Source organism: Triturus cristatus, chromosome 6 (genome assembly GCF_964204655.1).
Source record: "Triturus cristatus chromosome 6, aTriCri1.1, whole genome shotgun sequence".
NCBI classification, from domain to species: Eukaryota; Metazoa; Chordata; class Amphibia; order Caudata; family Salamandridae; genus Triturus; species Triturus cristatus.
The window spans coordinates 991,808,372-991,823,020 of NC_140589.1; the positions used below are offsets into that span (position 1 = coordinate 991,808,372).

Consider the following 14,649-nt stretch of genomic DNA (forward strand, 5'->3'; position numbering starts at 1 on the left):
CTGCTGTTTTATTTAAAATGTATCTTATGGTTATAGAATATTTCAATGTTTGTAGAAATTTTTTTACACATAAGTGTTGCTTTTTTGTTATATTAAGTATAAAATGGATGTTCCTCCCCTTCCCTCTTATTTTTCTATCTTTTTCTCTCTCCACTTTTTCTTTCTTATCCCTTTCTCTTTTTCCTTCCCGTTTTTTAATGATATTTTATACAGATATGTAACTTTTTGTTCACTGTATTTCATCTTATACTTATATCAAATAAATTTCCTTTAAACTAAAAAATGAATGTATTGCAAGCATAAGGCAGCTACATTTAGATGATGGCATATTTTCATTTTTTTATTCCTGTGTCCTATGCTTGCAATAAACGAGCATTGCAGCAGCGTGGCAGGACCAGATCTCCTGCCTTTGACAATGGTTGCTTCTTTGTTGTTAACACATTATTCCCATAGTTTGGCACCAATAGTATTGTTTCATTAGATACAGGTATTCCGTATATAATTTAGCTTACGATTCACAAGTTGTGTGGCCATGTGTAAACAATGCTCTTGTGTCTCAGATGCACTTCCTGTAGTAAAGTGGATAGAATCTCTCTTTGTAAAGTTATTTTCCGACAGCATGGAATGTGTAATGGTATTTTTTTGGTGCAGTGCTGCTTGCTGTTTAGTGGTGTTATGTAAGAGAAATGTATAATAATAATGATGCAGAATGATTTGTATTTTCTATTTTATCTACAGGTTGTTGCTTTGTCATCATGGAGTTTGATGAGGGATGCATCATACTACACACTTTCTATAGTTGCACTCATTGTGGTAAGAACTTGTTAATTTGCTTTTTGATATTATGTTTCTGAGACTTGTGTGAAGATCCTAATTTTACCCTATCAATACAGGTATGGAATTGTGCTAACAAAACACATAAGTCACAAAACCTGAGAAGAGCACAAACTTTTTGGGACGGAAACGTAACGCAGGCTGTATGAATACATTCTTGTATCCTCTCCTTCCAGGGTTGACACCTCTTGAACCGCTTAAAGATCCCCGGGTGACAGAGCAAGTTGAGCGTGCCGATGATCTGTCAGAAATAGGGAGCTTCTGGGCGTAGGTGTGTTGGGACCTCCTGTTTATTGCCTCTTCATCTGTGAGTTTCCCATCCTCTCCTTGTCACTAGTGTGACAAAAACATGAATCCAGACACAGGAGGTCAAGTTAAAGTGAGATTAGGGACCAAGAATGGTGCATCAGGTATTGTCCATGTAGGCCAAAGATTACCCTATTAGACTGTGGCACTAGATCAATAAGATATTTATACAGGAGGGGTTATGTGCCTCAGTTGGCCAGCCTAATTAGGTACAAATGTTTTGTAAAGATACTTGCGTCTTGTAAAGTTAAGTAATTCATTTGCTGTGACCGTTACTCATTTCCTAGTTCTCAAACTGGGTTCCTAAAGTAATTGGAGACATAGGCCCTAATTACCAGGGGACCTGAGTGGTATTCCAGGGGGTATTGCAATTGGCCAATCCAAATTGCTTGACGTCAGTAGTCCCAGAATTACTCTATTTTCCAATACCAGACCCGGTATTGCAGGCCTGGAAAAAGCAGACATTGAACCATATAAATTTCTATGTGTGCTCAACCGCCTTCCACCGATCAACTCCATAATGGTGCATTGTCCCTGTCTGTGCAGGAACACACACTAAATTGGGTGCACCAGATGCAGACGGGGACAGTGTGCCACATTACTCACAAAATGTGCTGGCCCCTGAACAGGGCCAAACTTGTGCCAGAAGCGGGTAAAGACAGTGTGGCATTGAATGGCAGACTTGTGTTTTTGAACCACTGAGCATCTTTCAGTCTTCCAATGCAGGAGCACAGATAGCACATTGAGAGGAATATGGCTTTATTCTAGCGCAGAAGTCCCTGGGACCCCCTCAACCCAATCTCAAAGAGCAACTTCAAGGGATGTGCTTACAGTGCTCTTCTTCCCATGTTGCACGAAATCAGTACACATGTCACAGACCTATTTGCCCCTGCAGCTGTAGTACGCTATGGCTACAGAGGCAAAAGCATTCTCTCATTTGTATGAGGTCATGACTGCGAAATCAATCAATCAATCAATCATAACACTTGTATAGCGCGCTACTCACCCGGAAGGGTCTCAAGGCGCTTGGGGGAAGGGGCCGCTACTGCTCGAACAGCCAGGTCTTGAGTTGTCTCCTGAATGCGAGGTGGTCCTGGGTCCGCCGAAGGTGGATGGGGAGGGAGTTCCATGTCTTGGCCGCCAGGTAGGAGAAGGATCTGCCTCCGGCGGTGGTTCTTCGGATGCGTGGTACCGCGGCGAGGGCGAGGCTAGCGGACCGTAGCTGGCGGGTGGGCGTGTAGAAGGTCAGGCGGTCGTTGAGGTAGTTGGGGCCCAGGTTGTGGAGAGACTTGTGTGCGTGGGTGAGGAGCCTGAACGTGATCCTCTTGTTGACGGGGATCCAGTGCAGGTTCCTCAGGTGGCCGGAGATGTGGCTGCGTCGAGGGATGTCCAGGATGAGTCAGGCGGAGGCGTTCTGAATGCGTTGTAGTCTTTTCTGTAGCTTGGCTGTGGTTCCGGCGTAGAGGGTGTTTCCGTAGTCCAGCCGGCTGGTGACGAGGGCCTGGGTGACCGTCTTCCTGGTTTCGATCGGGATCCATCGGAAGATCTTGCGGAGCATGCGGAGGGTGTGAAAGCATGAAGAGGAGACGGCGTTGACTTGTCTGGTCATCGAGAGGGAGGAGTCCAGGATGAAGCCCAGGTTGCGTGCGTGGTCTGTCGGCTTGGGGGCGGTTCCCAGGGCTGGGGGCCACCAAGAGTCGTCCCAGGCGGAGGGTGATGGTCCAAGGATGAGGACTTCCATCTTGTCTGAGTTCAGTTTCAAGCGGCTGTTCTTCATCCACTCGGCTATGTTTTTTATCCCTTCGTGGAGGCTGGTTCTGGTGGTGTCGGGGTCTCTGGTTAGGGAGAGGATCAGCTGGGTGTCGTCGGCGTAGGAGATGATGTTGAGGATGTGTTGGCGTGCGATGGCTGCGAGAGGTCTCATGTAGACGTTGAAGAGGGTGGGGCTGAGTGATGATCCTTGCGGGATGCCGCAGATGACTTTGGTGGCCTCGGAACGAAACGGGGGGAGGCGGACTATCTGTGTTCTTCCAGCGAGGAACGAGATGATCCACTTCAGTGCCTTCTCTTGGATGCCGGTGTTGCTGACACGTTGGACTAGGGTGCGGTGGCAGACAGTGTCGAACGCGGCGGAGAGGTCCAGGAGGATGAGTGCCGCTGTTTCCCCGTTGTCGAGAAGGGCTCGGATGTCGTCGGTGGCTGCGATGAGGGCGGTCTCGGTGCTGTGGTTGGCTCTGAAGCCGGACTGCGAGGGGTCGAGGGATCCATTCGTCTAGAGGAAGGCGGCAAGCTGTCTGTTGGCGATCTTCTCGATGACTTTGGCAGGAAAAGGGAGGAGCGAGATGGGGCGGAAGTTTTTGAGGTCGGTGGGGTCCGCCGTTGGTTTCTTCAGTAGGGCGCTGAGCTCGGCATGCATCCAGCTCTCCGGGAAGGTGGCGGTGTCGAAGGAGGTGTTGATGACGTCTCGGAGTTGGGGTGCGATGGTGGAGTTGGCCTTCTTGAAGACGTGGTGGGGGCAGGGGTCAGTCGGAGATCCGGAGTGGATGGTGTTCATCGTGCGGGCTGTGTCTTCGGTGGTCACTGCGGTCCAGGTGCGGAGGGTGGCGGTTGGGGTGCGTTGGTTCGACGGTTGGGTGCGAGGAGGGTGCGCCGAAGCTGTTGTGGATGTCGGCAATCTTGCGGTGGAAGAATGAGGCGAGGGAGTCGCAGAAATCTTGTGACGGGGTGATGTCATTGTTGCCGGTGCTGGGGTTGGAGAACTCCTTGACGATGCTGAAGAGTTCCTTGCTGTCCTGGGCGTTGTTGTCCAGTCGATCCCTCAGTGATTTCTTCTTGGTGGTGCGGATGAGCTGGTGGTGCTTGCGGGTCGCGTGTTTGAGGGCGGTCATGTTGTCAGTGGTCCGGTCGCGGAGCCAGGCTTTCTCGAGGGTGCGGCAGGTTTTCTTGGAGTCCTTGAGTTCGTCGGTGAACCAGGGGGCCTTCTTGCTTCTGGGCTTGCTGGGAGGGTTCTTCAGTGGTGCGAGGTCGTCGGCGCAGGCGGTCAGCCACTGCGTGAAGTTGCGGGCTGCTTCGTTGGGGTCCGGTGTGCTGGCAGGTGGGTTCTGGCTGAGGGAGGTGGTGAGCTGGTCGGCGGTGATCTTGCTCCAGCTTCTGTGAGGAACCTGTTGCGGGTGGTGGTGGGTAGTGGTTTTTCTGAAGCTGAAGTGAACGCAGCTGTGGTCAGTCCAGTGAAGTCCGGTGGAGTGGCTGAAGGTGATGTGCTTGCTGGATGAGAAGACGGGGTCAAGCGTGTGGCCGGCGTAGTGGGTGGGGGTGTTGACCAGTTGCTTGAGTCCGAGGTTGGCGAGGTTGTCCAGCAGGGTGACAGTGTTGCGGTCCTTGTTGTTCTCCAGGTGGAAGTTGAGGTCCCCTAGGAGGATGTAGTCGGCGGAGGGGAGGGCATGTGGGCTGATGAAGTCCGTGATGTCTTCGCTGAATTGTGTGCGTGGTCCCGGGGGTCTGTAGAGGAGGGTGCCTCTGAGGGTCGTATTTGGGTCGGTGTGAATCTGGAAGTGGAGGTGTTCGGCGGCGGTGTAGGTGTCGTCGGCGTCGGTCGTGATGCGGATGGTGTTCTTGTGGACGATGGCGATGCCTCCCCCAGTCTGGTTGACGCGGTCCCTCCTGATCGTCTTGTATCCATCCGGGATGGCGATGTCAGGGGCTGAGGAGGCGTTCATCCATGTTTCAGTGAGGAACGCGACGTCTGGTGATGTTGTGTCGAGCAGGATCCAGAGTTCGACGGCGTGTCTGTGGACGGAGCGGGTGTTGAGCAGGATGCACTTGAGGTCGCAGCTGGGGTTTGGCTTGGCGGGCGCGGTGCATGTTCGGAGGCAGGTGAACTTGCAGGTTGTGCAGGTGAAGGGTCCGTGGAAGCGTTTCGGGGCGGCTCGGCAGCAGGCGGGGTTCCGGCTGGTATTGAGTGCGTTGAGGGCAGCGGCGTTGTAGGTCTGTTGGGTCGTCTTGCGTCGGTGGGGGCCAGGGGTCCTGGCGCTGGGCGCGGTCCAGGCGCGGACGGGCGCAGACGGGCTTGCCTTTGGCGTGCCTTCGGCGCAAAATCGGTGCTCCCGCTGCGCGTGACCGCTGCGCGTCCGCGCGGTCGCCATTTATGGCGAAGTGGGAGGGAGGGAGGAGCAGCTGGGAGGCAGGAGCGGGGAGGGTACATAACGAAAAGGGGGCGTGGCCGCTAGCACGGCAGCGGGGAGCGGGGCGGGCAGGCACAGGGGGGCACAGACAATACAACACAGTCCAGATAATTACAAGTGCAATGAATAAAAATGGGAACCACAAAGATTACCAGAAAGCAGGATTAACAGAAGGGAAGAATGGTTAGAACAGTACACGCAAATGCACGCAAATCCGAGGCAGGTTCTACGAGGCAGTAGCGAGGCGGGGCACACACAGCAGCTGGTGGCCGTGCGGCGCAGGGGTGTCCTGAGAACAGGTCGAAATGACTGTTTCTTGGATTGTGGCATTAATTTTGCTATCATAATGTTCTTCATAAATATTCAGATCATCTGTAGAATGGTAAGTATGCTCATTCCATCTGAAGTAGAAATCTTTTGTTATTTATTTTTGTAAAAGCGCTCGTATATCCGAGGATGTCTTGCCACTGCCTTGAGGAAAAGGACAGTTTAGAGCCAGGAATGAATACTGATGAAGATAAACAGAGTAAAGGAGAGATGGATTATTGGACAAAGAGCCAAGACTTTTGTGATGTGTAGGATATTCATTATTCCCTTCAGTTTGAATGGAAGAGAGTTCCACAGCGCAGCTGTGCCAACCGCACAACTTTTGCCTCCCCCAAAGAGTTTTTCAGAATTTGAGAACTACAACAATTTTGGCAGCCATAGAGTGTAGTGGTCTAGTGGGGATGTACCAAGAGAATTTTTGAATTAAATAGCCAGGCTCAGTGTTGTGTAGTGCTTTTAAAGCAATGCACAGTGCCTTAAAGGCGATTATTTTCTTAATAGGTAGCCAGTGTAGCTCTCTAAGTGCAACAGTTGCTGATTGATGTTTTCGTAATCCAAACAGGAGGTGGACTGCAGCATTTTGTAGTGTTTGTAGCTGTGTCAGAAAATGTTGTTGCATATTAATATACAGACCGGTAAAGTAGTCAGGTTTAGACAAGACTAATGCAGTAACAGCTGTTTTCTGAAGATTAATAGGAAGGAAGGGGAGAATCTTTTTAATTATTTTTAGGATGTAAAAGACAGAGGACGCAATACAATTGATCTGGCTGTTGAACGTTAGCCTATTGTCGACAGTGGCGTAGCTAGCCCTTTAGGCGCCTGTGGCAGTTCCTGTGTTTTCTGCCCCGGGTTGATTGGTGCCCCTCGACGGCAGGTAGGTGCAGGAGGCGGCCGCCTCCCCCAAAACTCATGCAACCCGGGCGCAGTGCCCCCCCCACTTGCTACACCACTGATTTTTTAAGAGGATGCCAATGTTCCTTACTTTTTTCTCTGCCTTTGGCAAAACACCCATGTCCTGGAGCCACAAACTGGGGGACCAAAAAGAACTGCTATTTCCAAAGAGGAGAATTTCAGTTTTTCCGGAAGTAAGTTTCAAACAGTTTTTGTTCATCCAGTCCTCAATCTTTTTTATACAATTATGGAATTTGATGGCAATGTGGTCCAGGTTGCACCAGGACCACAAGTTGGGTGTCATGAGCATAGAAATAACTGAGAACCCAAAAGACTTCATGAGTTTGGTCAACGGTGTAGTGTTTAGATTGAAAAGGGTAGGACTAAGTGATGCCCCTTGTGGGACACCACATGTAAGGGTGAAAAACATTAGATACAATTCATCCATTTCTACACATTGGTCGTGTTGAGACAAGATGGATGCTAAGAAGGTAATGGCTGTTCCTCTGATTCCCAAAGAATGAAGGTAGTCAATCAGAATGTTATGATTGACCATGTCTAATGCTGCTGCGAAGTCTAACAGTATTAGGGCAGCATTTTCTCCTCTATCTAAAGGAGCTCTTATGTTTTCAGATGCGCCAATAAGTGTTGGCTTCTAAAGCCAAATTGTGTACCTTCTAGGAGGCAGTGTGCATCAATAAAGGGAAACAACTGTTGGTTAACAGCCTTGTCTATGTTTTTGCTGGAAGTGGCAGTCGGGATATGGGCTGATAGTTACTCATGTCAGTAGGTGGGAGATTGTTGTTTTTTTAATTAGAGGCAAGCTGGAAGCTCTTTTCCACACTTGTGGGATATACCCTGTGTTAAGCATATTGTTGAAGATGTTTGTTGTATGATCTGAAATTATTTCAGGTACTTGTTGGAGGATTACTAGAGGGCAAGGATCCTCAGGGAACTCAAATGTCATAGATTTAATTAGTCAGAGTACCTGATTCACAGTTAGCGGGGAGAAGTGATTCAATGGGTTGGAGCCCATGGGAAAATAGGTATCATTTGGTAGCAAGGAGTCACTGTATGATTCACTGTAAAGACTGAATAAGCATTTTCGACTTTGGGTTGGAAAAAGGAGGCCAGTGTATTGCAAAAAGACTGGCTAGAGTTAGAGTTGGTGGGCCCGATTCACAGAACTAACTTAAGACAAAATCCTAAACTTACTACCATTTTGGTATTCACAGAAGGCACTTACTCATTTTGGTATTCACAGAAGGCACTTACTCATTTCGGTATTCACAGAAGTTAGGAGTCCTAACTTTAGGACTCCTAAATGCCTTCTGTGAATACCGAAAGTCTTAAAATTAGGATTTTTCTCAGTTTAGTAGTTGTAAAGTTAGGAGTCCTAAATTAGGACTCCTAAACTGAGAAAAATCCTAATTTTAAGGCTTTCGGTATTCACAGAAGGCATTTAGGAGTCCTAAAGTTAGGAGTCCTAAATTTAGGACTACTAAATTGAGAAAAATCCTAATTTTAAGACTTTCGGTATTCACAGAAGGCATTTAGGAGTCCTAAAGTTAGGAGTCCTAACTATACTACTACTAAACTGAGAAAAATCCTAATTTTAAGACTTTCGGTATTCACAGAAGGTATTTAGGAGTCCTAAAGTTAGGACTCCTAACTTCTGTGAATACCGAAATGAGTAAGTGCCTTCTGTGAATACCAAAATGAGTAAGTGCCTTCTGTGAATACCAAAATGGTAGTAAGTTTAGGATTTTGTCTGAAGTTAGTTCTGTGAATCGGGCCCCTTGTCTTCAGAGATGTTTGTGAGCAATTTCACTGTTTTGAGAAGCTCTTTTACTGAATATTTAGCAGTTTCATTTTTTTGAGTAAAAAAATGAATTTTCTTCAAAAATCATGGTTTTGTAATCCTTTAAGGATTTTTTGTGTAAATCTTTGTCCTTAGTATTGTAGAGCTGCCTCCATCGTCGTTCTAGTGTACGACATAGTTGTTTTTGCGTTTTGAGCCTATCTGCGTACCAGGGTTGAGTTGGTGTCAATCTGTGGTTTGTCAATTTATTTTCAGGAACTAATTGATTGGCTGCATCGTTTATCCAGGAATTGTAGTTAGTGACTGTTTGGTCTAGATTTTTTGCATAGGTCGGTGTTGATTTAGAGAGAAAAGATTTTAACTCTTCTGGGTCTAATTTGTGCAATGCACATATGTTTTTGAATTTGTGAGATTGTACTTGGGGGAGAGATTTTTTACATGAGGGTGATGTTAAACATTACCATAAAATGGTCGGACCATATAAGCAGTAGGACCTGTTGGAATATTAACAGGGAGTTATCTGTGAAAATCCCATCAAGGGTGTGTCCCGCCACATGAGTTGGGTTCCAAACTCTCTGATTAAGACGTAAGCTAGACATGGTTTCTAGCAAGGTCTCTGGGTCTTTGTCTAAACAGTTTTCAAGGTGAAAATTGAAGTCACCTAGAATAGTAAAGTTGGTAGTGTTAAATCGGGACTCTAGACTAAGACTGAGTTTTTGAGTGAAGGAAGTGGAACTGGGTGGCTGGTAAATAAGTAGGCCACTAAAAGTATTATTGGGATTTAGTCTGATTTGAAACGATAGAGAGTCAAAGTCTGTGTTATGGGTATAGGGGAAAAAGGAGGCACTGAGATGGTTCTGTTATATGATTTCAAGACCCCCACCTGTTTTGTTAGGGTGACCTAGTCTGCACATTAAATGGCCCACTGGTAAAACAGCTCCAAGATCTAGCCCAGCTAAAGGGTCCGACCAAGTTTCAGTAATGAAAGCTAGGTCTCTTTTTTGGGAGTCAATAACGTCATTGAATTCCACCTTGTTTTTTTATCAGAGATCAGGGGTTCATCAATGAACATTCAAGAGCCTTTGTGTCTGTAGCTTTCATTGATATTCTTGCAGGAATATCTTTAATTTTGAAGTTACTGAGAGTGAGTTTGCAGGTTAGGCATTTGCTGTTGATCATTAGTCTCTCTTGATGTTGATCATCAGTCTCTCCTGATCCTTTCTCCATCTTTTCAGCAAAGAAATAATAAGTTGATGATCTGAGAACTTGCTTATCGACGATATTTTGTGGTACAAAATGACACTAGGGTCAAACCCCAATAATGTCATCTGAGTTGAGGTGGATGCAACAGAATTGACAGACATTTTTCCTTCGTGATTGCTTTGTGCTGTTCATGTAAGGTGCCACCACAAGCATCAGAGTAGGTGATCGTATCTTGCATTTACACCACGGGGAAACACGGCAACAGACATTGCAATTAACGAAATATACAGTGTACCTCTCCAGGCTGTGGAGATAAGCATAAGCTGCGCTTGCCACATCCCTACTGCAGGGAGGAAAAACATAGGTCTCCAGAGGGTATGCATGAGGCACTAAGGCAATCTACCTATGAAGATAAAATTAGAACTGAACTGCATAGAATCAATTGTACATTCATAACTGTAAAGAGACAAAAGGAAAGCACAAATAACAGAAGCTTCCCTCTAAAGAAATAAACTACTAATCTCTGGAAAGGCAAGAAAAGACATAGGAGGCACTAATTGAGGGGATGGTTTAGTCTTACATGTGTCCACTGTAGAGCTTCATCTGTGATAATTGGGCATCAACTTTTTGTTTCCGGCACGTTATATTCATTTTGAGCACTGTAGGGCCATCATTATAAGATAATTATCGATCTCGATCAAGAAAAGATACAGAGGTGTTTTATATTTATCGGGTGTGATAGTTAGCACTTATATCAACTTTTTGGGGAATAACCTATTGTTTTGGTGCGGTAAGCCCCAAGGTTGGCATGTCCATGTAATTAACAGGCATTATTCTTCAATACATTTTGGCAGGTCAATCACAAAAGTCATAATTCCTATATGTGTGGGACAGGAGTTACGGAAGCAATAGGAGGTGATGAACCCATTCGTGATGAGGGCCTATTACTGTTAATTTGTTGTCTTGCTACCACTAAAGCACCACAGAAATAGTGCAATATAATGCAAAACCAGTTGTCTATAAAGACATTTTACCCGATTAGCTCCCCGCTCAGATTTCTAAACGAGGTGGACCATCATCCCTTCAAAGCTACATATATGAACGGCACATCAAGGTTCATGTCAAAAGCTTGAAAAGGGATTTGTATCTAGTATGTAAGCGTTCTCATGTGTGTAAACAAGACGTGGATTCTAGTTCCAGTTTTTCCACTTTTGTGGGAATTTAGGCCAACCAAACTGAGGCAAAGGTCATCTTAGTGGCAGAAAGAAAGCCAGTTGTAGTCATAAATGACAGTTCCTGTTTCATAAGAAATTAGAATCATGGAAGACCACCATAAAAGTATAGGTGGCGAAAAGTGTTCTCAGAAGTTTACAAGGGTATCTATTAGGAATGCATGTAAAGTAAACAAAGTCATTCCTTTGGGTTTTTTCCAGCCTACTTCCTCAAAGATATTCACTCCAAAAAAAGTGTAGGGTACGTGGAAATGTGAGGAGGAAATGCAATCAAACCATCCCATATTTCATGGGGCTTTGGAGGAAGGGATTTTACCACCAGAAAGAAATACTTCATAAGGACAAGCCAACGTTTCATGTCACCTCTCCAGACATGTGTTCCATGTTACAATGTTCTCCCTCTTTCAACAATATCAAGCAATTTCCACTTTTGTGCTTCTTCCTTTGGTCGATAATGCCGGGCAAGCAGGCCCGGACTGGCCTTAGCAGGCACCGGGCAATCCCCCGGTGCGCCGCACGGGTGGGGGCCGATTTTGGCCCCTGGGGGCCGTTTTTGTTACAGGGCCGTAACAAAATTGGCCGAAAACCGGCCCTGGCAAAGAGCTCGGCGGCACCCCCAAGCCCAGGGGGGGGGGGGGCCGGCCGAGCACTTTGCCAGGGCCGGTTTTGGTTCCCAGTCCTGCCCTGCGGGCAAGAAGCGATTTCTGAAACCTGTTTCCAAACTTTGAAGCACGCTTTCGTCGTCCACGAAAAACCCTGCTGAAAATAGCAATGTAAACCCTCCCAGGACCGGCCTACATGGCAGGAGACTGCCTGCGAACACAGTCCTCACAACGTGTCCCTCGACACAGCACAGTAGCTGTCACTGCGCCACCGCATCCTGTTTCGTTGATTGAATTTTATGAGTAATTTCCATAATCATAATTTGCATAAACAGACATATCATGCAGCCATTCCAACAGCTGCATAAAAAACGAAAAGTCAAAAGGAACTGTCATTTGCTTTTGTCTGACTGTCGGATTAAGGGAGTGGCAACTGGGTAAATGTTCTTATACTGCAGGCACAGCTGAAGTCATGAGGTTGAAAAACCTGCTGTGTGAGAGAGAGATGTGGCCTAGTGGCTAGAGCTGCCGACCTGGGAGGATGGAGAGCCCAGTTCGAATCTCAGCATTGGTCCACTTAACATCCTGTGGTTCTGGCCAACTCGCATTCTCTCCCTGTGTGTAAATCGGAAATAGAAATGAGTAATAGTCTCTGGTTCTAATGCCCTTGGCACAGGTTTATGCTAACAAAAGGGGGCTTCTGATGGGCTTGGGTTGGGAATATTCATAGTCAGTTCAAACTTGCTTTGATTATGATATCTAGAACCTTCATTCTAGAGAGGAATTTTACTATGAAATTGTAGTTTCTTTTTCTCAATCAAGCTGCATGATTACTTGCAATCTTGAAATTATTTATTATTTCAAAGTACATCATTTCCATACAGGTACACGGCGTCCACCCACTATTTTCACAGGGTGGACGCCATCTCCCCTGACAAGAAGTTGGGCCCCACTGAAATATGCTGAACTAAACCCGGTGTAATTTTCAGACACCAGAACACATTCAGCAGTGCCTGCAGGTTGTCTGCTTTCCATTCCCAGCAGCAAAATGCAGGCAGTGAGAGCTTTTTTCACCTCCTGCTGGGTCAAAGTTAAGGGGTCATCAGGCCCTCTTATGTTTGAATATCCTGAATGGAGGTGGCCTGTAACCTCACACTTAAATGTAAATGCAACGAAGGGGAAACAAAGGCACACAGTTTGTTATCTCTTCACAGGTACTTAAGAGAGGCATGCTTTTAACTTTGCTCAGTCCCTGTATATAACAGATGCATGCAATGTGAGAATGTCAGATGTGATGGTCTGCCCCTGTATTTACACAAATAACAATTTCAATAGCTCTGTTTTATTTCTTTTATGGTGCTACACAATCCAATGCAGGGTGTCAGACCTCTTTATGTAACATACACATTATAACATTGACAATAAAACATGGAAGTGTGTAAATCAATGTACAAAATGAGTTACATGCGACAGGGTTACAAGGTGTAGGAGTCACATGTCCTTCATAGCTCACTGTGCTATATTAAAAGGATTACAATTTATGAACTGTAGGCAACAAAAGGATCTCTGTGTTAAAAGCAGTAACCCACTTTACTATCTATGAAAAATCAAAATCTGTCATCTGTATGTTATATGAAGTGCTTTGCAGGTGACACATTAACCAGCTATACTACTTTGATTCAAATCTGGGACTTCACAAAACACAAATTTCTCCAACAAACGCGTTTACCGCCATCATTATCTCATCATAATTACTATTCCCTGAGATATACTGGGCACCTTTACAGCAGATGCACATGAAATATTTTAAAATGCAGATGTTGCAACCAATTAAGCAGAACAGATCTACTGCCATGCTTCTCCTTGTTGCCAATTTATTTGTGATAGAGTTTAAAAAAATAAATATATTAGTTGAGGCCCAGATTTTGCATAGGGTTTGCGCCACTTTTTTGGAAGATCCCTGATGCCAAAATTCATTTTTTAAATCCCATAATGTGCTGAAATGTATTAATTATATACCTGATAAACATATATGAGGGCTTAATATCTGATGTCACTTCTTGTGGTCACATCCAGTGAGGTCACTTCCTGTTATGTCACGTGCAATGTCACACGTCGTGACATCATTCACTGTGATGGTAAGTGTAAGGATTTCACCTGCAAACTGCCTAACCTGGTTAGTCCCCCCACTTCTTTATTTAGGACTTGTGCCCTGGTTCCATAAAACCCCTTCAGTATTCACTCTTTATGGAGGAAGCAGAAGCTAAAATAACACAAAGAGGGGATATTTTATAGTTTGGGAGAGTGGGAGTACAGCCGTGAAACAGCAGTGCTCCTGCAGCACCAAACTCATTGTTCCGCCCCTTTCTATTTAGAAGTGCTGGGTTTACTCTGACAGAACTACTGCATGTTCCACCACATAAACATTTAGCCTATTTAGGGTGGGGTGACTGTCACTCATTACCCTTACTATATCCGTGCTAGTGAGTCGAATGTAGTGAAAAAGCATAATGGACCCCCATATGCAAGGATAAAGCTAGCTGTGTGTAAGGGAAATTGCCTTTTTTTGTATTCAGGACTCAAGCTCCGTCTTTGGGAGTTTCTTTCTTGAAAACACAAAAACTTTGCTTGCCTGGTGGGATCTCTAAAATTGGAAGTCCCCAGGAACGGAGCAGTAACTCAGAAATCTGCCAGAGCCTAAACATTCCTTTGATTTTTCAAATACCATAATAATGCCACCAAGACTTTCCCCACCCCTCCAACTTAGTAAAAAAATTATTATAAAATCTTCTCAAAGCCACCTACATATACAGTTCTAAGGCTAATTCCTTAGTTGTCAAGCAAGCCTCTTTCAATGAGTCTACTCAATTCAAGTTTATGAAATAAGGGACAGCATGCTTCCCAAACTAACACGTTCATATTGGGCTTTGGTGTTACTCCCCACCCTCCCTTGAACAGGCGTGTCAGTGTATAGTTCAACTACTCCACCCAACTGACCGAGAGGATTTCACGCTTCACTAGCATGTACCGCTGGAACATCCTGTTTGCACTGCCACATGTGGTCTTGTAGTCATTGCATGCCCTGAGAAGATGTGAAGTATGCTTTTTCTATATATTAACAGCTAGAAGAGCCTAAGGAATGTAGTTATGAGGTATTAAACCAGACTTCGAAATTAAGTTCTTCAACAAGCATATTGACTTGAGCAGTGATACTCAAAGTACGGCCCAGGGGCCGCTTGTGACCCCCTTGA

At 45.6% G+C, this 14,649-nt stretch overlaps 1 protein-coding gene across 1 annotated transcript in view; it reads left to right on the plus strand.

The window, feature by feature from the left end:
- The window catches only part of SLC24A3 (solute carrier family 24 member 3), a 1,192,172-nt gene that overhangs the window by 932,582 nt on the left and 244,941 nt on the right, over window positions 1-14,649 (plus strand). The window contains exon 7 of the mRNA XM_085611775.1: window positions 739-813. Within this exon, the coding sequence (XP_085467901.1) occupies window positions 739-813 (75 nt within the window). The remainder of the gene's footprint in view (window positions 1-738; window positions 814-14,649) is intronic.